A 26,515-nucleotide genomic window follows, 5' to 3' on the forward strand; every position below is an offset into this window, starting at 1 on the left:
CCTATCCATTATCATTGTGGGATAACTTATCATTGGCCCTGTCTCAGGCTGCCTGCCACTGTAGCTTGTATTTGTGCTTTTCTCAGCTCTAAACATCAACTAGTTCCTCCTTGCTTACCCTGCCATCGCTCAGATCCTCAAAACATTTAAATTCTGCCTTGACCACACTCTTGTCTTTGAATCAAAGCATTGCATCTTATTTAAATTTGCAAAATCTTGCAGGACTTGGTATATTTTTTTAATTAAAAACAAAACTGAAATCCTTTTATGACTGCTCACAAACAGAACTCTAATAGAAGGAACTTCACCAGATTCCACCATCAGGTAGATTTTAATATCCTATATTTTTCTCACCCTGTATTAAGATCTCCTTACTTTTGATATTTCTAACTTGTACCCCTATAATCAGTCTGAGGCAGGGCCCTGTTCTGGAACGTCACCTGTCCATGTTCTCCAGAGATGCTACCTGACCCGCTGAGTTTCACCAGCACTTTGTGTCTTTTCTTGTAACCCAGCGTCTGTAGTTTCTTGCTTCTACTTTTCACTGCTCCATTGCAAAATCTTCTCAAGGTTTACCCTCTCTGAAGAAGTTCTCTTGAGGGCAGCACAGTGGCACAACCGTAGAGTTGCTGCCTTACAGCGGCAGAAACCCGGGTTCGATTCTGACTACTGGTGTTGTCTGTACGGAGTTTGTTCGTTCTCCCTGTAACCACATGGGTTTTCTCCGGGTGCTCTGGTTTCATCCCACACTCCCAAGACGCACAGGTTGGTAGGTTAATTGGCTTCTGTAAATTATGAATTGTCCTGAGTGTGTAGATAGTGTTAATGTACGGGGAGATCGCTGGTCGGCATGGTGCAATAGGCCGAAGGACCTGTTTCCACGCTGTATCTTAATACCTGCAGCAGTTAACCTTTTGATTTTGTGATGCTTTTGCTGGCTGTGAATGTTGTGACAAAAGTTATAGCTTTTGCTGTGTGGAGTTGGTATTCAATTGCTCAATGTTTTTCTATGACTGACGTTCTTGTCTTGTTTTCAGGACTTGCAGGCTTTGCACGTCTCTGTCCCGGAGATCAGTACGAGGTGAGAAAACATTTCAAGATGCGTGAAGTGCTGTAGATGCTGTAAATCTGAAATAACACATAGCAGGTCGGGCAGCCTCTGTGGGAGATACTTGAATATCACGTATCTCTCATATTTTTACAGCTGTAAAAACCCATCAAAGTTATGCTGGCTGTCAGAACGTCAGGCCCTTTCCCTGCATATTTCCCCGCAACCAATTCTCTCACACGATTCTCCCACCAGTTGCCTACACCAGGTGTATTTTATAGCGCAGTTAAAGTGTCTGGAATTCACAATGCAGCTCTATACGACATTGTATTATTATGTACAGTTCTGGTTGAGGAATGATGTGGAGGCTTTGGAAAAGCTGCAAAGGTTGTTTACCAGAATGTTACCCACATTAGGGGGTATTAGCTACAGGGAGAGGTTGACAGACTTAGTTTGTTTCCTCTAGAACATCAGAGGTTGTGGGGAGACCTGATAGAAATATAGAATATTATGAGAGGCATAGATATGATATTCAGTCAAACCTTATTCCCAGGATGGAAAAATCAAATACGAGTGAGTCCATAGCTTTAAGGTGAGAGGGGCAAAGTTCAAAGGAGATGTGCAGGGTAACATTTGTTTACAGAGGGTGGTGCGTGTGTGGAACGTGCTGCTGGGGGAGGCCGTTGAGGCAGATACAATAGTGGCATTTATGACATTTTTGGATAGGCAGATGGATATGCTGAGAATATTGTAATATGGATTATCTTCTGGCAGATAAGAATTGGGCTAGGCATGATGTGACATTGTGGGCCGAAGGGTTGTACTGTTCTATGTTTTGCGAAACTAAGGAATGAAAACCCTTTCAGCATGTTTTAAAACATTCCAACATTTGGTTCCAGATATTTATGAAATACGGTCGCCAGAGGTGGAAGTTGAAAGGTCGCATTGAAGCTAATGGGAAGCAAGTGTGGGATAGTGAGGAGATGGTCCTCCAGCCTCTGGTTACGGAGTTCCTCTCAATCAAGGTAAGCGGCTGGGCCACTTCTGAGGAACAACACTGATTTCCCAGCCTGCGTCCCTCGGAGAGAGAGAGATGGGCAAAGTTCCCTGCTCTCTGATGCATGGAGCCTGCCCAACATGGCTTTGTTTACTGGCTATGTTCCTGTTTACTGAGGGAAGATCTCCAGAAGAAGGATCGGCCTGTAATGATGAACTCGCCCACATTCTCCAGTGGAAAAAATGACTCTGCAAACTCATTGCTGTCGACTGCCAGACTCAAACTAAAACCTGCAGCCAGAACGCGAGTCTGTGACCTTTCAATGTTGGTTGCAATGAAAGTAAAATCCTTTTAAGCTGAAATGTAAACAGAATTGGAAGATAACATTTCTCCTTTATTTCTTCCAATAACCTCCTCCTGCTTCATGTTTTCCATATAAGAGAGTGAGCCTTTCCATAGCCTCGGGCACAGACTGTACGGCAGAGTCTGCTACCCAGACAGCTGCATTTGGTTCTCTGCTTGCCTCCCCCCTTGCACAAACCCTCGCACAATTTTCTTCATGCAATTCATATGGTCTGCATGTGGAGCAGAGAGAGAAGGTAACGCAGGGACTGGTAACATAGCATTCTCAAACTAGTAGACAACAGACACAAAGTTGTGGAGTAACTCAGTGGGTCAGACAGCATCTCTGGGATAGGTGATGTTTTGGGTCAGGACCACTCTACAGTCGTGTCTAAAGAAGGATCCCGACCCAAAACTTCACCTATCCTTTCTCTCCAGAGATGCTTCCTGCCCATTGAATTACTTATAGAGTCGTAGTGATACAGTGTGGAAACACGCCCTTCGGCCCAACTTGCCCACACCACCCAACATGTCCCAGCTACACTTGTCCCACCTGCCTAGTCCAAACCTGCCCTATCCATGTATCCGCCTAACTGTTTCTTAAATGTTGGGATCGTCCCAGCCTCAACTACATCCTCTGGTAGTTTGTTCCATACACCCACTACCCTTTGTGTGAAAATGTTACCCCTCCGATTCCTATCAAATCACCTTGAACCTATGTCCTCTATTCCTCGATTCCCCTACTCTGGGCAAGAGACTGTGCATCTACCCGATCTATTCCTCTCATGATTTTACGCACTTCTATAAGATCACCCCTTATCCTCCTGCGCTCCAAAGAATAGAGACCCAGCCTACTCAACCTCTCCCTATAGCTCACACCCTCTAGTCCTGGCAACATCCTCATAAATCTTCGCTGAACCCTTTCAAGCTTCACAATACCTTTCCTATAACCTGGTGCCCAGAACTGAACACAATATTCTGAATGCGGTATCACCAACATCTTATACAACTGCAACATGACCTCCCAACTTCTATACTCAATACTCTGACTGATGAAGGCCAAAGTGCCAAAAGCTTTTTTGACCACCTTATCTACCTGAGACTTGACCTTCAAGGAACCATGCACCTGTACCCTAGATCCCTCTGCTCTACAACACTACCCAGAACCATTAAATAGCCCAGGTGGCCAATCGAACCAGATCCTGCTGCAATCCTTCACAACCATCTGCAAAACCACACACTTTTGTATCATCAGCAAACTCGCTAATCATGCCCAGTATGTTCTCATCCAAATCATTGATGTGGATGACAAACAGTAACGGGCCCAGCACCGAACCCTGAGGCACACCACTAGTCACAGGCCTTCAGTCCGAGAAGCAACCTTCTCGGTCACTCAGGGTTCCACCGTCACCCTCTCTTTCCTTCCATTAAGCCAATTTGCTATCCATTCAGCTATCTCTCCTTGATCCCGTGCGATCTAACCTTCCAAAGCAGCCTACCATATTGAATGCCTTACTGAAATCCATGTATACAACATCTACAGTTCTGCCCTCATCGACCTTTTTGATCACGTCTTCAAAAAACTCAGTCAGATTTGTGAGGCACGACCTCCCACATACAAAACCATGCTGACTATCCCTAATCAGCCTTTGCCCGTCCAAATGCCTGTATAACCTATCCCTCAGAATACTCTCTAGTAACTTTCCAACTGCAGATGTTAAGCTCACTGGCCCATAGTTCCCAGCATTTTCCCTGCAGTCCTTCTGCGCTTTGTGCCTATCTTTGGTATAAACCTGCAGCTGTAGTTCTTTGTTTCTACATAGTAAACAAGCCACATTGGATCACAATCCAGTGACTACATTTCAGGACCTGCCACATCAAGTGGAAAATTTAAATATAGTTACATTTAAGGGATGGGTTTTAATTTGGATGTCTGCTGTACCATTGGTTTGCTGCACCTCCTGACACAGCAAACAACATGGAATGGCTCATCCAATATATAGGTGTCCTTCATGCATTGAATTGCAAACCTTTCATTGCACTGTCGTGAAGGTTATTGAGCAAAATTTTTCAGATGAATTGTTTTTAGATTAACTGTTTTTAGCATCACAGCTATTATTGATTGATTCATTCTTGCAGGTGACAGAGTTGAAAAGCCTGGCAAATCACGTCATCGTTGGCAACGTCTCGTGTGAAACAAAGGATTTGTTCGCAGCCTTGCCCCAGTCTGTCGCTGTGGACATCAATGACTTGGGAACTATTAAACTTAGCCTGGAGGTCATCTGGAAGTAAGTCTTTCGCAGCCTAAAAATGGGACAGGATTGGCCTTTTGTGGTGTGTTGATGGCATTGAAAATGATTCGTTTCCATCTAAAACTTGTAAGAATATTACATTCTCAAAGGGCTACTGTCATCCCTTCACAACGAGTCCTTTCACATTCAATCTGTTGCAAATTCCTGTGTTATTTTTGTCGAGCGCGTCGTTCAGAATTGTTGCACAATTGCAAGGAAGTTGTTCAGCTCAGCCCCTTGTGTGGAGAAAGAAAAATAACAAAAGTATCTTAAATAAAGAAATAGTAGGAATCTTTATGAAATGAATGGCAATAATTGTGGATAACTTCAATCTTGGAAATTGGACGAATCCAATAAACAAACTAGATGTTATGGATGGGTTCATAAGAATATACTTGAGGCAGTTTTTTAGAACGCTATGTTGTTGAGCTATCCCAGGAACAGGCTATTTACAGCTGACTGGTTAGCGCGCAACAGAAGCTTTTCACTGTTCCTCACTGTACAATAAACTAAACCAAACGGAAACTTTTACTTAAGAACTTATTACAGATCTCGTTGTCATGGATCCCTTGGGGAAGAGTGATCGTAGCATGGCAGATTTTCTCAGATGGGAGCCGGAAACATATAACTGGAATCCGTATCGTAAACATCGATTAAAAACAATTATTGTGATGGCAGAATTGACTTGAGCAGACTGGGAAAATCAATTATGATGTGTATAAGCAGCGACAGGATTTCGAAGAAACATTCTGTAACTCTCAACAAAAATAGATTCCATTGAGTGGTGGCACTGTGGCGCAGCGATAGAGTTGCTGCCTTGCAGCGCCAGAGACCCGTGTTTGATTCTGATTATAGGTGCTGTCTGTATGGAGTTTGTACGTTCTCCCTGTGAGGGTTTTCTCGGGTTGCTCCAGTTTCCTCCCACACTCCAAAGATGTGCAGGATTTTAGGTCAATTGGCTTCTGTAAATTGTCCCTAGTGTGTCGGATAGAACTAGTGTATGGGTCATTGTTGGTCGGCGCGGACTCGGTGGGCCAAAGAACCTGGTTCCACGCCAAATCTCTAAAATTAAAAAAATCCATTACAAGAATTAGGACCCATTTGTGATCGAGCAAGGAAGTTAAACACTTTGTGTCTGTATCCTTGGTATAAACCAACATCTGCAGTTCCTTGTTTCTGAAGAAATAGTAGCAACTGTTTTTCGAAGATATATGATATTTGAAAAAGGGGATCCGATAGATACGTTACATTTGGAATTCCCAAAACCATTTGATGAGGTGCCATGTAAGAGTTTGCTAAACAAGGTAAACGTTCATGACTTTGCAGGTATTATATGAGCAGGGATGAAGGAATGGCTAAATGACAGAAAGCAGAGTTGGAATATGTGGATCATTTTCAAGGCATTGTGGTGCACTGATAAAGGTGGGCGAAGTAAGATGACGTTAAAATGAGCGAATTAGTTGGGAAAAGGGAAGTTATCCACGTTAATTTCCGCTAAATTCCAATCTATGTTCTGGATTTAGAAGGTTTTTAGGTCAGACAAAGTTTTGTATTTTTTGATTGACCTGAACCTTGCAGGTTTGGAGATGAGGTCAGTGAAGTCAGCAGGCCCCATGGGAGACATTGTGTGTTGATATGTGTCTTCAGGAAAGGAAGGGAGGAGGGCGTGAATGTCCCAACGGTATGTAAAGTTACAAAATTATCCTTCGTGGCAGTGTTCTAGGACCGCTTGTTTTTAGATGTTTGCCACAAATCAAATAGAGTAGTAGCATTGATGGTCTTTGGCTCTGTACTTTCCCATAACTCTATGCTATTGTTGAAGGTTGAATGAGGATTCCTTTTTTATTTAGATGAGCAATATGTTGTAATACAAGTCCATAAGTCATAGGAGCAGAATTGGGCCATTCAACCCATCGAGTCTACTCTGCCATTCAATCATGGCGGATCTATCTTTCCCTCTCAACCCCATTCTCCTGTCACTTTTCTCCCCATAACCTTTGATGCCCTTCTTAATCAAGAAATCTGTCAATCTCTGCTTTAAAAATACCCAATGATTTGACCTCCACAGCTGCCTGTGGCAATGAATTCCACAGATTCATGACCTAAAATAATTCCTCCTCATCTCCATTCTAAAGGTACATAATTTTATTCTGAGAATATCTTTAGAGGCCTTGAATTCCTGCAGCGTCTTTCACAACCTCGGGGGTCATCAAAAGGCCTTTCCTGCCAAAGATAAATGATAGCCTTTATTGTAACACAAGGAAACACAACACTAATGTGTGCGCAGCCGACAGAAGTCAAATGAAGGACTAAATAAATTACTTGGTTAGGAATTGCACATTCCCCAGCACACTGGAGATGGCCCAATCTTAGTCACGTGTGGGACCAAAAAGATGAAAAATTGTGGAATACATCTCTTCTAATTCTGAAAGCATTAAAGGTATATTGTTTTGTACTGCATATGAATGATTCATATTTTATTCGGTTTATCAAGTGAAATTTTAATATGTTATGCTGACAATGTTTGTTTAGGGTCAGAGGTAAAATACGACTGGTCACGTGTGTGACACCACACGGAAGCAGTTTACAAACTCTGTGAATTTTTAAAAGCTAGAATGTTGATATCATTAGCAGGCACTCATTATAGTTCTGTAGGCAGGAAAATAGCAATGAATAAGGTTAATCTCTTACAAGAATTTTTTTTATGCCTTAATTTGTGATGACATCTGGACTCGTGTGTGACATTTTGGTTCACTTTCCAAAGAATGGGCCAGATAATTTCACTGCGCTTTGAATAGATCTTTTACATCCATCAAGGGAGTGAATTGTCTCAACCTCTGGCATTGCAGTGCTCTCCTGTTACTGTGCACTGGAGCATCACAGCGTCATTGTGCGCTTCGGTCCCTATAGTGCAGTGGGTAGGACCTAACGTTCTCCGTCTCTGGAGCATGGTGACTTGCCCCAGGCATATCAAGACTCCTTTTGCATGATTATTTTTCTTAAATAAAACGAGAGAAAACTACATTGTTAATATGTGTCTTCAGGAAAGGAAGGATCTGAGGTATACACTGACACCATTCAACAAGTATCAATTATGGATCATAGTATGTGGCCTCCAGTAAAGAATGCTTTGTTATAAAATATTCCCAAATGTGTACAATTCCCTCCATGGACTAGTGCAATTGAACTGGACTAGCGTCCTCTTCATCCCTTCCAATCTCCAAAATCTTTGAGCTCCTCCCTTCCTTGGCTTTAATCCCTCGCCAGTGGCAACCTTGCTTTCAACAATGGGGGCGTGGGTTCAAATCCCACTTCTGACACCATGTAATGAGTGGAGTCAAACACATATCAAGATACAACACATGTTTATTAGATCTATGTACAGCATCGGACTGCAGGACATTACCGTTCCTAGCAGCTACTCTTACTTAATGGTGCGGGCAAGCTCTTGTCTTGTTTAAAACGTATATTAGGCGTTTTATATTAACAATGCTCACTCACTAAGTTCCCTAGAAACATATAAAATTCTTAAAGGATGGGACAGGCTAGATGCAGGAAAAAAATTCCCGATGTTGGGGGAGTGCAAAGCCAGGGGTCACAGTTTAAGAATAAGGGGTAGGCCATTTAGGAGTGAGATGAGGAAAAACTTTGTCACTTAGAGAGTTGTGAATCTGGAATTCACTGCCACAGAAGGCAATGGCGGCCAATTCATTGGATGTTTTCAAGAGCGAGTTAGATTTAGCTCTTAGGGCTAAAGGAATTAAGGGATATGGGGAAAAAGCAGGAACTGGGTACAGATTTTAGATGATCAGCCATGATCATATTGAATGCCAGTGCTGGTTCAAAGGGCCGAATGGCCTACTCTTCCTATTTTTCTATGTTTGACACTCCTTATAATTATCTGACCAAGCTTTTGGTCATCTCTGTAGTTTCTTTATGTGACTTGATGTCAAATTGTGTTTGATAATGTTTCTGCCAGGTTTTTGCACTAATCGTGAACTAATAGCATGTATTGAACTCCAACGTTTAAAAAGGGTGGGAAAATAAATTCCCTTTTGGTTTGTAGCCTGAAGTGCTGGCAATGTCAGTATATCGTTTCGGACCTATCCATGCTCTCCAAAGATGCTGCCTGACACACTGAGTTACTCCAGCACTTTGTTTCTTTTTTACATTGTAAACCAGCATCTGCAGTTCCTTGTTTCTTCAGTGTATCATTTCTTAATTTGCATCGTTGTTCTGTGTCTTTCAGTCCATTTGATAAAGACGATCAAACATCTGCTGCAAGCACGGTTAACAAGGTGGCCACAGTAAACAAGCGATTTTCCACTTACAACCAGAGTCCACCAGATACCCCATCCTTGCGGGAACAAGCCTTTTACGTAAGTGTCTCCGAGCTTTACTTTAAACTTTAGAGATACAGGGCGGACTCAGGACCTTCAGCCAACTGGGTCCGCACCGATCAGTGATCACTCTGTACACTAACACTCTACCACACACTTTTACCGAAACCAATTAACCTACAAACCCACACGTCTTTGGAGTGTGGGAAGAAGCTGGAGCACCCGGGAGAAACCCCACGTGGTCACAGGGAGAACATACCTATAAACTGCACCCGGGTCTCTGGTGCTGTAAAGCAGCAACTCTACCGCAGCGACACTGTGTCACACTCTAAGGACAAAAAAAACACCTGTTTACCTGTAAAGTTAACCTGTGTGTTGGTGGGTAGCCGTGTTAATTCACAGCAAACGCAACAGGCCAGCTGCCTAAAATGCCTAAACAGAAAATTGTTTCCTCTGACAAACCTTTTAGGATTAAAACAAGTTATCAAACCACGTAGTAATTTATGATTTTTACATCCAGGTTCTCCGGAGCTTTTATTTTCAGATTGCGTTCCGTGATGGTTTGGCTCATTCAGCAGTGGGTACTGTAAATAGGGAGGGGGGTTACAGTATTAATAAGGATGTAGTGTATGGTCATACAGCTTGCAAACCAACCCTTCGGGCCAACTACCCTATGCCAACCAAGATTCCCCATCTGCACTAGTCCCACCTGTCTGCGTTTGACCCATATTCTTGGTTCTTGGTTTCTTGGTCCTCCAAAATATTCCAAATGGAATTTAAACTGGAGGTGGTGAAGGGAGGGCTTAAGCCAGAAAGGATTATTGGGAAGAAAGAGCTACTTTAAATTTAGTTGCATCTGGTTGGGTAACTATAGTAGGGTGGAGATTATTCCATGCTTTAATTGTGCGGGGGAAGAAAGAATTGCTGTACATATCTGTCTTTGTAGCTGGGATCACAAATTGGCTCTAAACCTTTCCTATCCATGTACCTGTCCAAATAGCCTTTATATGTTGTCATCGTACATGCCTCAGCTACCTCCTCTGGCAGCACATTCCATAAACCCACCACCCTCTGTGTGAATGTGCGGCTCTGCACACTTGAGGAAAGGAAGAGAGTCACCTTTGTTCTTGAGCCACATGTGGTAAAGCTATCACCGTCTGTATAAACTTGTTAATAATTTCACATCCCCTTGGGTGCACATAGGCTCTGACTCGAGCTACATCATCCGCACATTTTAAACACACAGTTGAGAAATTTGGGGAGGGAGGAATAGGGAATCGGCTCACTGACAAAGGATAACTGGTGCGCAAAAATCAGAAAGGTTCTCAATAAAACTTCTAATAAATTATAACATTTGGATTTACTTTTGCAGCCTTGGGTATAGGTTTGCATGGAGCGCGGGGGGATTGAAGGGTGATCTTATAGAGGTGTATAAGATCATGAGAAGAATAGATAGGGTAGATGCACATTTACTTTTACCCAAAGTAGGGGTATCAAGAACCAGAGGACCAGAGGGTTTCAGGTGAGGGGAGAAAGATTTAATAGGAAACTGAGGGGCAACCATTTTTATACAAAGGGTGATGGGTATTTGGAAGAGATTTTTGCTTTGTAAATATTTTTTACCTTGAATAAAGTTTATTTTGGAGGGAAAATTATTTAACAGTAAGAATCAGTAACAGCTTTGACAAATGGCAAATCCTTGCTGCACAGTTTTGCCTCTTTATTGGGTGTTTTGGCAGCAGAAGCATCTCACTACCTGAAGCCTCACGTCAAGCCAACCTCACACAATATGTCCTTGCATTGGTTTAGTTTTGATTCCTTTTAGTCGTGAGAGTTGGGTTTATGACCTACAAGGTGATTGTTTTGAAGCCCCAGTAAATTACTTTTCCATTTTACACCCAGCTGGATCTTTAGCAGGACAAAATGTAGGAGTAATTTAGCTGGTCAGGCAGCATCTCTGGAGAAAAGGAATAGGTGACGTTTCGGTTCGAGATCCTTTTTCAGACTGAAGGTCTGGGGAGAGGGATGGGAGAGGTATGAAAAGGTACAAAAAACAAATGAATGAAAGATATGCAAAAGGACAAATCAAAGCCAACTATGATAATCAAGGAAAGGTGGAGCCCACAATGGTGCATTGCTGGCTGTGGAGAAGGTGATAAGGAGTGATACAAACAGTGAAACTGAGCAGGACGACAGTGAAACTAGTACGACGACCAGGGTGGGGGAGGGACGGAGAGAGAGGGAATGCAAGGGTTACTTGAAGTTAGATAAATCAATAATCTTCAAGACAGTTTTAGTCTGCTTGCACCTTGTTCCCCACACACACCTTGTCCCGCACGTGCAGTGTGCTGTTGTACAGCGTGTCCCTGGAGCTGACTGACCTGTGCCATTCTGCTTTGTTTAGAACATGCTGCGGAGACAGGAAGACCTGGAGAACGGCGCCGCCTGGTCCATCTCCTCCGATTCTTCCGACGGTTCTTCCAGCCCGCAGTTGTCAACAAGCGTCAGGCATTCACCCAAGACGCTGGTGCAGCCTGAAATTCAGGGAACGGTGCCCAGGATCACCATAACGTTAGCACATGCCGATGAACCACAGGCGGAGAGTGCTGAGGCCAACAGGCACTCGGTGGAAGAGGAAATCGTGGTAGAGCCGGAGCACGTAATGTGGAATGGGAACATGCCGATTTCAAGAACTCTCAGCAATATCAGTGAAGCGAGTGTGGACGTGGTGATGGACTCGAATGCCCTGCTGAGCACAGAGCCAGAGGTACAGGTGGTTGCCGCCATGAGTTTCGCAGCCTCACCACCAATGCCCGCAACCGAGCCCACTCCGCCTGTGCCTGAGCAGAGCATTGATGCCGTGCTACAGTCGGAGGCTCCACTGCTCACGGCAGAAACCCCTGAAGTCCCTTCCTGTGGTCTACAAGCGGAAGCGGCTACCACTGACGTGGCAGCTCAGAGCTCTGCCTCCATAGAGGAGAATAGCAAACTGAGCGAGGAGAAGACTGAGCCAGCAGAGCCGGCCAAAGTGAAGCCGGCGGACCCAGGCATCGAGGAAGCCTTGATGATGTTAAATTCCACACTTGATGATTACCGCGGCCAATTCCCTGAGCTCCAGAAACTGGAGATGGAGGTCAAGCATTTGGAAGAAGTTCTATTGGTAAGTGTGTTTGGTTAGGGTTGGTTGTAACTTGGTGTGAATGTTCCAGTGTGGGACTGCAGTACTATGCTCACATTTGTATACGGGGTAATTGTTGGTCGGTGCAGGCTCGGTTGGCGGGAAGGCCCGTTTCCACACTGCATCTCTAAATTAAATTACATTTTAACTCTGTGGCCGTTCGTTTATGGACTTGGTGTGCGCTATATCCGTTTCAGCTGTGTTTGCTGGAGAATTCCTCAGAGTTGGATTCCCTCAGTGAGAGTTAAATAATTCTGCCTTTTTTTTTGGCGTACCCAAGCGTGATAACTAATAATGAGTCGGGTGAGGCCACAGGGTGAAGTTCTTCAGTTGACTAGCTTCTTCTCAAATCCCTGTTATGTTCAAGTTCAAGAGACATTTATTATCACATGCAACAATTGGTGCAGTGAGATTTGAATGACCATACAGCCATACGAATAAATAGAACACAATTCACAATAGAATTTAACATGAACATCCCCACACAGCAGAATCAACGTTTCCCACGGTGAGGGAAGGCAATAAAGTTCAGTCATCTTCCTCTTTGTTCACCCGTGGTCGAGGCCTTTGAGGCCTCCTCAGTCGTCGCCATGGGCGGCCCGATGTTTCAGGCCCTCTCGTCGGGATGATCGGAGCTCCGACGTCGGAATGGAGAACACTCCAAGGAGCTTGGAGTTTCCTACCGGAGACCACGGCACCCGAAGTCCACAGGCCAAGCTGGGCGGAGATTCAACGCTGGTGATCCCCAGCAAGAGGTCCCCAGGACTCCGCGATGTTAGAGTCAGCTCCGCAAACCTCAGCTCCACGGTGTTAAACAGCAATCCCAACACTCCGGAGCCCCGGCGATGGAATCCAGTGCTGTGCCGCTGCTGAAGACCTGGCCGGTCTCCAGCAGGAAAGGCCGCGCCAATCCAGATGGTAGGCCGCGAGGAGGACTGTGAAGATGCGAGGAGGAGAAAAGACGCATCCTCGACCTGGAAACGACTGAGAAAACGGTTTCCCCCTTCCCCCCCACCCCCCTTCCCCCATAAAAAAAGACCAAGAAACCTTCAAAAACATACTTTTGACACAACTAAAAATAACAAAAAGGGTGAATTGACAGACAAACTGCTGGCGAGGCTGCTGCGTGCGGAACCACCCGATGGCGCTCTGCAGTTGAATTGTCTCTCCTCATTTGTTGAGCCTCTCTTCCCCTCAGATGATCTGATTCATTTAATGAGAACAGTAATGATTTCTCTGTCCTAGAAGGTATCGATCCCTGGTTTCATGTAGGGAGTGGGGAGCATTGCATAATAAATACTCTCTTGAGTCCTGTTGATGGTGCAGTCATTGCAAAATACTGCCACTTCCATGCTGGCCTGATCATGATGATGATGATGATGTGTTGGGCCCACTCAGTGACCATCCCCAAGTGACGTTGGTAGGAATTGAGCATTTGTTTCCAGGGAACCCACAGTGAACTGGCAGTTTATTTTCCAATTCACAGTCACTATTAGACACTTGTGCAATCTGAATGTTTGCCTCCTCTCGTCACTTCATCAGGCCCTGCTGTAGGCTGGGCTGTTGTGCCTTGTCAGTGCAATGTGAATTTGGCTACACAGTTACTCCCCGACCTACGTACGGGTTACGTTCCACAAACTCTTGTGCAAGTCATATTTTACATAATCACTATCCCCAGCCTGAAATAACTAATTGAGAGTATTTGAGTAGGAAGGAACTGCAGGTGCGGGTTTACGCCAAAGTGCTGGAATAACTCAGCGGGACAAGCAGCATCTCTGGGGAGATGGAATGGGTAACGTTTCGGGTCGAGATCCTCCTTCAGTCTGTCTACGTGTCAGACTATTAACTGTCTCAACAGCGTCTGGCTGCATCCAGGGAACTTGCTGCAGCATGTGGCCTTATGGGTAAACACTGCCGCCATTGCCGGCTTGTTTCCGATGTTAACTTGTGTTATTGTACAATGTTGTGCAAATTACGAACTGCCTTGATTGAACTAGGGACTGAGTACAGAGCTATTTATACTCAGTGCGTGCATCTAAGTTGTCTATTGCGTACGTCAGGGAGTGTCTATGTTAAATCACAGTCCTGCCACAGCATTCGTGCTCCTGCTGTTGGGTTGGGTGTGTATGTCCATAAAGGAGTTTGCATGTGCGTTGTTGTCCCCTCGCTGAGTCTTGAGTTTCTCTGTGAATCAGTCCCTGGGAGCAGGGATGACGGGAGACGCCAATGAGTTTCATGTTGTAAGAGGCCAGAGCTGTCTGACTCACCAGCAAGAGTCACAAGTGTGTAATTGTCACACGTACTGACAATGGAATCCCTATGTGCAGCAACACAACAGGCCTGTAATACAATACAAGTGGATATTATACGTAGACAATAAACAAAAAATTACTAAATTAACAGCTCCAATACTTGTGAATATTACAATACAAAGTGAATATTGACAAGGTTATGATTGAGAGAGACAAAGAAAGAGGATCAGGCAGCATCTCTGGGGAACATGTGGGAGGAAATTGGAGCACTCAATGAAAACCCACGCAGTTACGGGGTGAACGTACAAAGTCCGTACATACAAGACCTGTAGTCGGGAACCATCCCGGGTCTCTGGCGCTGTAAGGCAGCAACAAACAGCTGCACCACTGTGCCACTCTTTACTATCCTGAGAAAGGTTTTCCTTCCGGGTGTTTAGCAACTTAATGAAGTCGGGTACTATGCCAAGCCCTCTTGTGAATCGCACCTGAGCAGGTGAAAGTATTGTGCTGCCCCATTTACTATCTACAGCCTTGGTTCCGATCTCCAACCTTCTCTCCCCAACCATTTGACTCGTCTGCCAATGAATCCCTCCTCACCTGGACCAAACACGGCTAGTTCTTGCCTCACCCCTCTCTACCAGCTACCTCCCCTCTACTCCATCAGTCCGACTCAAAATATAGTTGGTACATTTCCCTCCTTCCACCAGCGAATTGTATTTTAAATCTTTAAAGCTTTCCAGAATTTATTTTTTTAAAGCATCATTTGTTCTTGTTCCACAATTCCCAATCAGTCAGTAATCTGTCAGTAATTAAAGAGACTCTGACTGCATTCCCAGCCTTTCCACAATTATAAGCACATTTTCACAACACTTAGTGGTGAAGAGAAAATTAATTGCTTATGTGATTCTTTCCCATTTAGAACATTGTGCTGGTTAGGGTTACGCATCCTGTGTTGCTGCTTGAACTGCCCTCCTTGTTGCCACTTCACTGTCTGCCACAGTTTCTTTATATGACTTTTACACATACATATAGAAACATAGAAACATAGAAATTAGGTGCAGGAGTAGGCCATTCGGCCCTTCGAGCCTGCACCGCCATTCAATATGATCATGGCTGATCATCCAACTTAGTATCCCGTACCTGCCTTCTCTCCATACCCCCTGATCCCCTTAGCCACAAGGGCCACATCTAACTCCCTCTTAAATATAGCCAATGAACGGGCCTCAACTACCCTCTGTGGCAGAGAGTTCCAGAGATTCACCACTCTCTGTGTGAAAAAAGTTCTTCTCATCTCAGTTTTTAAAGGATTTCCCCCTTATCCTTAAGCTGTGACCCCTTGTCCTGGACTTCCCTAACATCGGGAACAATCTTCCTGCATCTAGCCTGTCCAACCCCTTAAGAGTTTTGTAAGTTTCTATAAGATCCCCTTTCAATCTTCTAAATTCTAGAGAGTATAAACCAAGTCTATCCAGTCTTTCTTCACAAGACAGTCCTGACATCCCAGGAATCAGTCTGGTGTGTAGTAATCTGTAGTAATCTGTAGTAAAGTGTAGGAATCAATATGTAGGCATGATCTTTGCAGCTTCTGTGTAAATCGGCGTTTTTGGCCAAACAATCCATTTCTTTCTCCCTTTGAGGCCACTACTTCAATGCGTCCAGTTTACTTGTGTGAGAAGCTTAAATTTTCAGCCAATTTTCAAAATGTTGTGGGAAACGCAGCTACAGTAAAACAGATAATCAGACGGCCTTGGGACTTCAGTCCTGCTGGACTAGTGGATTTTCAAGATTGTTGTATGAAATTCATAATAATATCATGAAGGGTCCCTACCCGAGAAGTTGCCAGTCCATTCCCTGCCCACATGCTGTCTGATCTGAGATACAGCGTGGAAACGGGTCCTTCGGCCACCGAGTCTACGGCAACCATCAATCACCCGTACGCTACTTCTATATTATCCCACGTTTTCATCCTATACAGTAGGTCAATTTTAAGGGCCTGTCCCAATTAGGCGACTGCCGGCGACTGTCATAGTTGTAGCAGGTCGGCGAAAAAACAGCGACTGGACCCCCCCCCCCTTCGACAATGCCTACGACAAGCTACAACAACCTACCACCTAGTCAACGTCAAGTTACCGACAACCGGCGACCCATTAGGACGTCCTCCTACAACCACACCTATGACAACCTACGACCACACCTACGACAACCTACGACCACACCTACGACAACCTACGACCACACCTATGACAACCTACGACAACCGAAGTCAAGCTACTTACCTGTCAGCGACAACTGAAGACAATTCAGTCGCTGGTACCTGTCACCGGTTAACGTAGGTAGTCGCCAATGGAATCCACCGAAGCCAGCACCTACGACAACCTACAACAGCACCTACGTCAGGAGAAGAGGAGCTGGTCAAAGTTGACTGGAAAGAGACCCTAGCAGGGATGACAGTGGAAATACAATGGCAGGTATTTCTGGGGATAATACAGAAGGTGCAGGATCAGTTCATTCCAAAGAGGAAGAAAGATTCCAAGGGGAGTAAGGGGAGACTGTGGCTGACAAGGGACGTCAGGGACAGTATAAAAATAAAAGAGAAGAAGTACAACGTAGCAAAGATGAGCAGGAAGCAAGAGGATTGGGTAATGTTTAAAGAGCAAAAGAAGATTAATAGAAAAGCAATAAGGGGAGAAAAGATGAGGTATGAAGGTGCTTGAGGAGACGACTCGCGACCATACGGGCGACCATGTGGCGCCTGTAGTCACCTTAAAAATAGCCTAAGTGGGACAGGCCCTTTACAGAAACCAATTAACCTTACGAACCTGTACATCTTTGGAATTTGGGAGGAAACCGGAGCACCCAGAGGAAACCCACATGGACACGGAAAATGTACAAACTCCACACAGACAGCACCCGTAGTCAATATCAACCACATCTCTTGTGCTGTGAAGCAGCAGTTTTACCACCGTGTGCTGTGCTGTTCTCCGCTGTGCTGTTGAGAGGTTTGGGAGTTATTAAAATCCAGGCTGTGCAAAAGGCTGAAGTTGGAGGACTGCTTATTATTGGCAGCAGTGCTGGAAGAGGTCACGGAAATAGGGAGGAGCCAAGGCACGGTGCTGTGTTAAGACATGAATAATAATAACTTTAAAATGGAGCTGTTCGCAGACTGGGAGTCAGTGCAGGACAATGAGCACAAGGGCAATGGGTGAACTGGGCCTAGTGTAAAAGAGCAAGCATGAAGCAGAGTTTTAGATGCTTTGATACTGAAGTAATGAAAATGAGAAGCAGCTGGGAGGGAGAGTTTACTTTAGTTGAGCGATACAGCATGGAATAGCCCACCGTTTCCATGCTGACCATCGGTCACCCATGCACTAATTCCCCGTTACCCCACTTTTGCATCCTCCACAATTCCGGTCAATTTACAGAAACCAGTGGTGATGGCCCCAAGACCGAGTGACAGCGCAGAGTCAGTTGTGGTAGAGGGATTGTGTCGCGATCTGGCACTAAAGAGGAGCCATTTTGCCAATCCCCACGTGCTGACGCCCTTCAGGACTTGGACATGCTGGGTGCTGTATCTTGCAAAGCCCCGGCTTGACACAGTGATGTTCATAGAACACTGTTTGTTGTGCAACTGGCTGCTGTCTTCTTGTATACCCTCGCCAGAGCAGACTGCCCTCCTCGAAGCAGGAACCAATGCGGTTTACTCCGAGCCAGAAACCACTGCTCCAATGGATCGACGGGGTATCTGGCACAGCTCCTGTACAGCACCAGCCAAACTGACTGCGTGTCTTTTCTTTGCCATGGAGTTTGTTTTTATAAGTAATGCTTGAACCCCATCTATTTGGATAGAAAGGCTGTTTAACCTGCTGGTGCAGCTGTTAGAGCTGCTGCCTCACAGCACCAGAGACCCGAGTCCAATCCTGGCCCCGGACGCTGTCTGTACGGAATTTGCACGTTCTCCCTGTGGGTTTTCTCCGGGTGCTCCGGTTTCCTTCCACATTCCAAAGACGTGTAGGTTTGTAGATTACTTGCCCTCAGCAAATTGCCCCCAGTGTGTAGGGAATGGGTGCAAGTGGGATAGCATAGAACGAGTGTAAACGGGTGATCGATGGCCGGCGTGGAATCGATGGGCCGAAGGGCCTGTTTCCATGCTGTATCTCTAAACTAAACTGTGGCTTTAATAATATTCCGGAGAAAAATACTTACAGTTGGTTAGTTGGATCAATTCAGGCACATCTGATCCCTGAGAAGCACCTTCACATTCCATCGGTGTGAAAGGCTGCGAATAGACCAGGTACTATATGGGGGAATAGACGTGATGTGTGAAACCACCACAGCAAACAGGCTGATACATGTCACATGTGGAGTCCATGTAGCCAGTTCAATTTTTCCCGCCTTTATCTCTTCCCTCTGCCTCTTCCTCCCCTCCTCCCTCCTAATTCTTTGTGAGTTCTTTGGAGATGGAGAAGAGAGTATGGAGGTCTCCACATCTCACTCCACCCGTCATCACTCCCAGCTCCCTCGCCCTATCCTTTCTCCTTGTAAAGTCTTTGCCATCGAGTCACACGGGGTTTTTTTCTGGTAGTTATGCCTGAAACTCCAGATGCTAGTTTGTTACTAGTTAGCAATTTAACTGCTATAATTCTTCTGTAACCTTCAGTTGTTCCATAAACATCTGTATGTCCCCCCCATTCCCATAGGAAGACAGTGACAGTGAACAAAGGTGACCTTTGCGAATAACTTGTCTCTTTGAGAGCACAGGCTGCTAGTTATACTGCGGAGGCCATTATTGTGATATCAAGAGATCATTGATTATAGACTAGAGCTACACCGTGGACACAGGCCATTCGGCCCACTGAATCTTTGCTGACCAACGATCACCGGCACTATCCTACACACTAGGGACAATTTATAATTTACAGAAGCCATTTAACCTACACATCTTTGAAACGTTGGGAGGAAACCAGAGCTCCTGGAGAAAACCCACGCCATCACAGGGAGAACGTACAAACTCCATACAGACATCACCCATAGTCAGGATGGAACCCGGTTCTCTGGCGGTAAGGCAGCAACTCCACCTTACTGCTGTGCACTGTACTGCCCAGGGAGATTTGGCGAGGAGCAAACAGCAAACTGATTTTGTGATCCAGGGCAGCCGGTTGTTTTTATTTACGTCCTTTTGCTTTGGTGCTTTGCAGTGAACCATCACCATGTATTGTATATCCTGTTCATCACTATCCCTGATACCTCCTGCTGTTTTGCTTTGATACATTTTCAATTCACCGTGATTACGACCTACATTTTCTTTGTGTCTGTAAGGATCAATTTCTTCACGGTTAAAAAGCTGTTATGTAACAGAGTAAACTTCCTTTGGGAAGTAAGAGCTGCTTCCTCAAAAGTTAAAGCAAGAAAGCGTGAAATATGAGTTTCCAGAGCACACTTTTACATGTAAACGGCTGAGTCTAGCACCATAGCCCCACCTGCTGGCAGCATCTTGTATCACTCGTAGGGAGTGAGGATGCAGCCGTCTGTCTCAGTGATGTTACAGACCAACGGAGATTGAAGCATGAGGCACCAACTAAACAACTTCCAGCATCTGCAGTTCCTTCTCAAGCACTGTAGGTATACCAATCTATCTGAACTAGAAACGTCACCTATCTATATTCTCCAGGGATGATGCCTGACCAGTTGAGTTACTCCAGCACTCTGTGCCTTGCGGAGGCAGAGTGAAGTGTAGATGGCGTGAATGGTAGAGAGCCTGGTTTGCGTGGTGGTCTGGGCTGCGTCCACAACTCTCTGCAATGTCTTGCAGCCTTGGATGGAGCCACCAGCTAGAAGGACAAGAGAAACAAAATCATGGGAACTAGTTGTGGATGGGTTGTTCAGTTGCCTGATGACAGCTGGGAACAAACTGTCCTGGTAATGTCTAAAGGGCCTGTCCCACGTTCCAGAGTCCTCTGCCGAGTTGAAAGGACCTTAAAAAATAAAAAATAAATTAAAAAAAAAGATTTTCGTGATCTACGAACTCCTACTCCTGACTATCTTTTTACTCGTGGACTTTTTTGTCATGCTGGAAAAAACGTCCCGACTTAGCTGATGCCCCGAGTACCTACGGTTGGCATAACGAGCCGCTACGATATATCTACGGCCTCCTACGGACTCGCTACGGACATTCTCCGAGTTTGAATCGAGGGGAAAACTCGGGAGAATTCGCGGGTAACTCTGGAAAGTGGGACAGGCCCTTTAGCAATTCAATCATGACCAGATTTATTTTGGAAATCTTCACACTGCTTTAAAGGTTGTGCTTATCTGGGCCAATTCTTTTGTAACGTGTTAATCAGTGCGAAAGTGTCTTGGCTTCTCAAGTACGCTTCAATAAGATCATGGCAGATGTAACTGCAATTTCAACTCCATTGTGGAGCTGGAGACCTTGCTCGGGAATGACTATCAGCTCCACCGCGGGGCGTGGACGTAACATCGGAGCCAATCCCTTGCCTGCGATTACGCTCCAACCGCGGCCTGCGGACGTTAACCCCAGTAGCTCGCAGTCTCGGGTAAGGGACTGATGTTGGGAGCTCCAAAAGCCGCATGACGTTCGACTAGCCCTGACCTGGGGTCAGATCGCATGACGTGGGGAGCTGATATTCCCCTGATGCAGGAGCTTGGTCGCCCTGATGAGGAGGCCCGCCACCGGCTGCGGGAGTAAGATCGTGAAGGATAGAGACCCCCGACCACTGGAGGACAAAGAAGGGAAGAGACTGAACTTTTCTTCGCCTTCCATCACAGTGAGGAATGCAGAGGAGTCGCTGTGGTGGATGTTTATGTTAATAATGTATTTTGTGTGTTCTGTTGCTTTTTATTAGGATGGCTGTATGGCAAATCAAATTCCTCGTATGTTGCACAACATACTTGGCTAATAAAGTATGCTTATCTTGTCTTTCACCGACCGCCTTGTTTCTCCAATTCGAAACCAATTATTTCTGAAAAATATCTGGAGAATTCTAAAGACTTATGATCCTCTAAAATGATAAGTCTCACCTTGCCTCTGCCTTGGTTGCACGAAATGCCAATTTGCATTCCTTTTGCTGAACAGTGGGTGTTGTGTTTTTTTGCAGCAACGGCAGGGTGTGAACAGAAGCAGAGCCTCGAGCTTCAGCCTGACGGTCGAACACGCACTGGAGAGCTTTGACTTCCTCAACACGTCCGACATGGAGGACTCCGAGTTCTCAGAAGACGAGGCTGAGAGGACTGGAAGGTACGGCCCACTCTGTGAATTTTTAGTTTAGAGACACATGGAAACAGGCCCTTTGGCCCACCGAGTCCGTGCCCGCCCTTGGTCACCAGTTCTATTTTATCCTACTATCTCATTTACTGTTGGGGCAATTTACAAAGGTCAATTAACCCACAAACCCACACGTCTTTGGGATGTGGGAAGAAACCATAGCACCCGGAGGAAACCCACATGGTCACAGAGAGAACGTGCACACTCTACACAGACAGTACCCAATGTCAAGGTCGAACCTGAGCCTCCAGTACAAGGCTGGGGTGTGAGATTGCAACCTTCACATGGTCCACCCTGTTTCAACAAATGCAATCAACCCGGCGTGCACAAAAAGAAGATCAAACAGAACAAGTTGTCTTACAACTTTAGGCTGTGCACGCCATACGCAAGAAGAAGAAGGTACTATGAGGCAGCAGCTCTACCAGTTCCACCACTGTGTCACGATGCTGGATATCATTGCATCACCACAATATTGGCCCAGGGGGCTGAATCCTACAGGGAAGTGCTGGTTGTTCCACACCGATCAGCCAGAAATTTGCAGTGTGGGTGTCAACATGTTTGAGATTCTCACATTCTCACAACGTTCCTGTTGCACATTGCCACTGGTTTCCTCGTGGAGTTCAGCTGCAGTGTGAACGATGCAATTCCCTGGCTGGCATTTGGGAGATGAGCACCTAATCTTGTGCCAAGCCACATATCGCAGTCATGTTTAGTTTTAGAGATACAGCACGGAAACAGGCCCTTCGGCCCACCTAGTCCGTGCCAACCAGTGATCCCCATACACTTGGACTATCCTACACACTAGGGACAATTTACAACCTGTACCAAAGCTAAATAACTGACAAACTGGAATTCCTTCCCTAAACATACATTCCTCAGATTGCCCCCTAAATCCTATTACTTTGATGAAGTCACCACACCTGACATCTCCTGCTTTGGCCTAGTGGCAGTTCCACATCTTATTGCACGTAGGACATTCGCCCCGTTGAAAGATCTGTGCAAGACAAAGTCATTGCACCCTACGAGACCTTGTTTTAAGATCTCTTTGACTTGAAAAGATCAAAAGCAGAAAACTGCAGCTGCTGGATATACCCAGCAGGTCAGGCAGCACCAGAGGAGAGATCAACAGTCATCAGGTCAATGGCCTTCCATCGAAGTATCAATCTGAAGAATGCTGGAAGAACTCAGACAGCAGCATCTGTGGGAAGAGAAAGCAGTTTACACCGAAGATAGACACAAAGTGCTAGAGTAACTCAATGGGTCAGGCAGCATCTCTGGAGAAAAAGGATGGGTGATGTTTCGGATCGGAACCCTTCTTCAGACCCTTTCTCCAGAAATACTGCCTGACCCTTTGTGATCATCTTCGGTATAAACCAGCATCTGCCGCTCCTTTCTATACAACACATCAGATCAAGGACCCTCCCTTAGGACTGGTGATCTAATGAAGATCCTTGACCCGAAATGTTAGCTACTTTTATTTATACGGATGCTGCTTGTCTAACTGAATTCTTCCAGCAATTCTGTTTGTGCCTCAAATTCCTGCCGGTGCAGTTTTGTTTACTTTCAGAGCTGTAAAGTTACCACTTTCTCTCTCCAGAGATGCTGCCTGACCTGTTGCGTATCTTCAGCATTTTGGGTTTCTATTGTGAAACGGGTCAGCCTGCCCCTCCTGAGTGAATGCTGGATTGCACCAGCATTGTGTTGTGGGCACTGAATTGACTTTGGCTTTGCTCCTCCTGACAGGCACGGCGGGAGTGGCCGTGGGCTTCCCACCGGAATCAGCGAGGCACTAACGGAGGATACAGGAGTCGGCAGCGGCTCGGAAGGAAGTCCAGTTCCAATGACAACAGGGAGTGAATACTTGGACCAGGTTCTCACTCTGCACCTGAACACCTGCAACAAGCTGCTGCTGGTAAACACTATTCTCACCTTGTGTGGGGTGTGGGTGGATGTTGGGAGTTTGACATACCTTGCATAGCTTTTATTTGGCAGGCCATGCATAGTTCTCATTGTTTTCCCTGCCTGTGCTGCGAAATGCCACTCAATGTATGCATAAAGTAGTGTGGCTGTCTATACCAAAGATCCTATAGCAAGCAAGCTAGTCCACTTGAGGAAAGAGACGTAGTACGGTCATGGGCAGATTCATGGGTAATTTTCGGCCCCATTTCCGTAACCGGCTTCCGGCTCCGCACCAAAGATCCCATAGCGGAGCAAAGATACTAGTGCGGAGACGGAAGCTGGTTACGGAAACATCCTCGTAAAAATAAAAGTTCTTTGGTAAAAGTCTTCTCCTCATTTTCAGAATTACAATTTATTAACACAAACTGTTCTCCCACAACTGCGAGAGGGATAACCAAAGTCGGGCCGGGTTACTGAAATGGATGAAAAAAAGGCCCGCGTTCCTCTCCGTTGCGTACTACACGTCAGCCCATTGCATTGAGCAGGAGTGGTCTATCTTATAGGATCTTTGGTCTATACAATCTGCTACTAAAGCAGGAGTTTAACCCTGTCTTTAGGGTTTGTGGAGAGGAACAAAACCTGTAACAAATCTTCCTAAAGTTTATGGGTTGTTGCGCAACAACATCCTTTGGCTGCTCGTGCTCAACTTAAAATGGTTGCCACAGATCTTTAACTTTACAACAAGTAGGTGGAGCAATTTAATGCTTTCCACCAAATTAAATTGCACAATTTTAAAATGTCTAAAGGGCGTTTGGGTGTGTTTTCCTTCTTCTATGGAAGTACACACAAGATGGCGCAGAATTGCTGCATTGAATTAACATTGTCTGGGACTCGTGTGTGGAGCAGTGTTACCGAATCGAGTGGAGCTTGTCAAGTGGCTGTCAGTGGTGAGGAGCGTGTGAAGATTGCTGCATGAAATCCACAGTCATCAGCAATTTATAAGCAAGCCATCGGGCAACAATAAAGTTCTTCATTATTCAATATCATTGGTTTAGATACAGGGCGGAAACAGTCTCTTCGGCCCACAAGAGTCTGCGCCGACCAGCGATCCCCATGCTCTGCAATATCCTTCACACTAGGGATAATTTACTTTTTTTTACCAAAGCCAAATGAACCTACAAGCCCAGGGCCGGCCTTAAGCCGATTTGACCGATTGCCTCCAATTGGGCCCCGCACCCTCTAAGGCCGGCCCTGTACAAGCCTGTAGGGTTTTGGAGTGTGGGAGGAAACCGGGGCATCTGGGGAAAACCCACACGGTCACAGGGAGAATGTAAAATCTCCGTACAGACAGCACCCGTAGTCAGGACCGAACCCGGATCTCTGGCACTGTAAGGCAGCAACTCTACTGCTGCGCCATAATGAATTTGAATACATTCTCCAACTTGGAACTGATTGTTCTGCAGTGCTCACCTTAGCCTGCAGATGGCACTGGTAAACAGCAATTGATGACACTTAAATCGCTCTGGTCTTCAATGGTTTTGCTGGGAGAGCTAGATTGACAATTGGAACCACTTCTGAAGGACACTAAATGTGAATGGGAAAGACCAACTCCACACTGGTCTTTGCTTCTGTCATTTTAGCTATGCATTGGCACTGCAACTTTCTGAACTTCTGCTGGGATGCCAGTGGAACCTGTGCCAGGGTAAGCAGAATTAGGCCATTCAGCCCATCGAGTCTGCTCCGTCATTCAATCATGGCTGACACATGTTCAGTAATTCAATTTAAGACAATGGAGAATGAGAATGACACGTGTTCTCCCCGTGACCCGTCCCCGGGTTTTCTCCAGGGTTCTCCCACACTCTAAAGACGTACAGATTTGTAGGTTAATTGGCTTGGTAAAATTGTCCCAAGTGTGTGTAGAATGATGTTAGTGTGCGGGGATCGCTGGTAGATGCGGACTTGGTGGGCACTGTATCTCTAAATTAAACTAAAAGTGAATTTTAGTTTAAAAGTGAATTTCAAGTACTTTACAAGATTTAAATTGAATTAAATAATACCCTGATTTGTTCTGGCCTTTTCGCACCTCCAGTTTATGAATGAATGAAAGCATAAGTTTATTGGCCAAGTATGTACACATACAAGGAATTTGCCTTGGTGCTCCGCTCGCAAGTAACAACATGGCATACAGTAAACCATTATGATTTGCAAATGAGTGGATAAAGGCCTAAGATGTCAGAAGACAAATGTCAGGGACAAGCAGAAATGCTTTGATTTGACAGGCAAGTGGAATGGCTTAGTTGACTGACAATATATTTCATGGTTCGGCAATTGCTGTTCACTGTGGGAAGGGCATGTCTTGCACAAGGCCTTGGTGATGGGAAGCTGCCTTTGGTAAACCTGCTTCTGGTAAGTATGAAATGGCGAGCAGCAGGTGGGAACAGCTCATAACTTGCCGTGACATGCAACCGTGTAACCAGTGCAGCAGTTCAAATGGTGCTGCAGAAAGGAACAAAACTCTGAATGTTGAGTTTGTTATGTAGAATCGAGAGGCTTTCATTAGCTGATTTTAGAATCAAAGCAAGTTTGGAACTGGAAAGATCTGCCTGAAGTGTTCTGAATTAGGGAAACTGAGTGAAGCAAGGGGACAAGTGTTGGGGAAAAATATGCGCACGTCAACAACAAACTGTACATGCAAATCTGCCTGCTCCCTCGGGGGTTTAGAAGAACTTTATCGATCACCAGAAATGACTGCTCAGTTTACACAGCCTGCTTTAGTCTGACAATCATAGAGAAATGCAGCAAGGAAACGGGGTATCGATGCCAACCCACCCCAAGCATCAACTTCCACTAATCCTACACTCATCCCATTTTTGTGTGCGGTGCACCTGG

At 45.4% G+C, this 26,515-nt stretch overlaps 1 protein-coding gene across 3 annotated transcripts in view; it reads left to right on the forward strand.

Moving 5' to 3' along the window:
- The window catches only part of ripor1 (RHO family interacting cell polarization regulator 1), a 210,349-nt gene that overhangs the window by 172,766 nt on the left and 11,068 nt on the right, over positions 1-26,515 (forward strand). For all 3 annotated transcript variants that reach the window (XM_055648471.1, XM_055648470.1, XM_055648472.1), the window contains exons 9-15: positions 1,038-1,081; positions 1,948-2,073; positions 4,527-4,675; positions 8,928-9,057; positions 11,423-12,178; positions 21,561-21,700; positions 23,471-23,639. In XM_055648471.1, coding sequence (XP_055504446.1) covers positions 1,038-1,081; positions 1,948-2,073; positions 4,527-4,675; positions 8,928-9,057; positions 11,423-12,178; positions 21,561-21,700; positions 23,471-23,639 — 1,514 coding nt within the window. The remainder of the gene's footprint in view (positions 1-1,037; positions 1,082-1,947; positions 2,074-4,526; positions 4,676-8,927; positions 9,058-11,422; positions 12,179-21,560; positions 21,701-23,470; positions 23,640-26,515) is intronic.

Source organism: Leucoraja erinacea, chromosome 17, assembly GCF_028641065.1.
Source record: "Leucoraja erinacea ecotype New England chromosome 17, Leri_hhj_1, whole genome shotgun sequence".
Classification (NCBI taxonomy): domain Eukaryota; kingdom Metazoa; phylum Chordata; class Chondrichthyes; order Rajiformes; family Rajidae; genus Leucoraja; species Leucoraja erinaceus.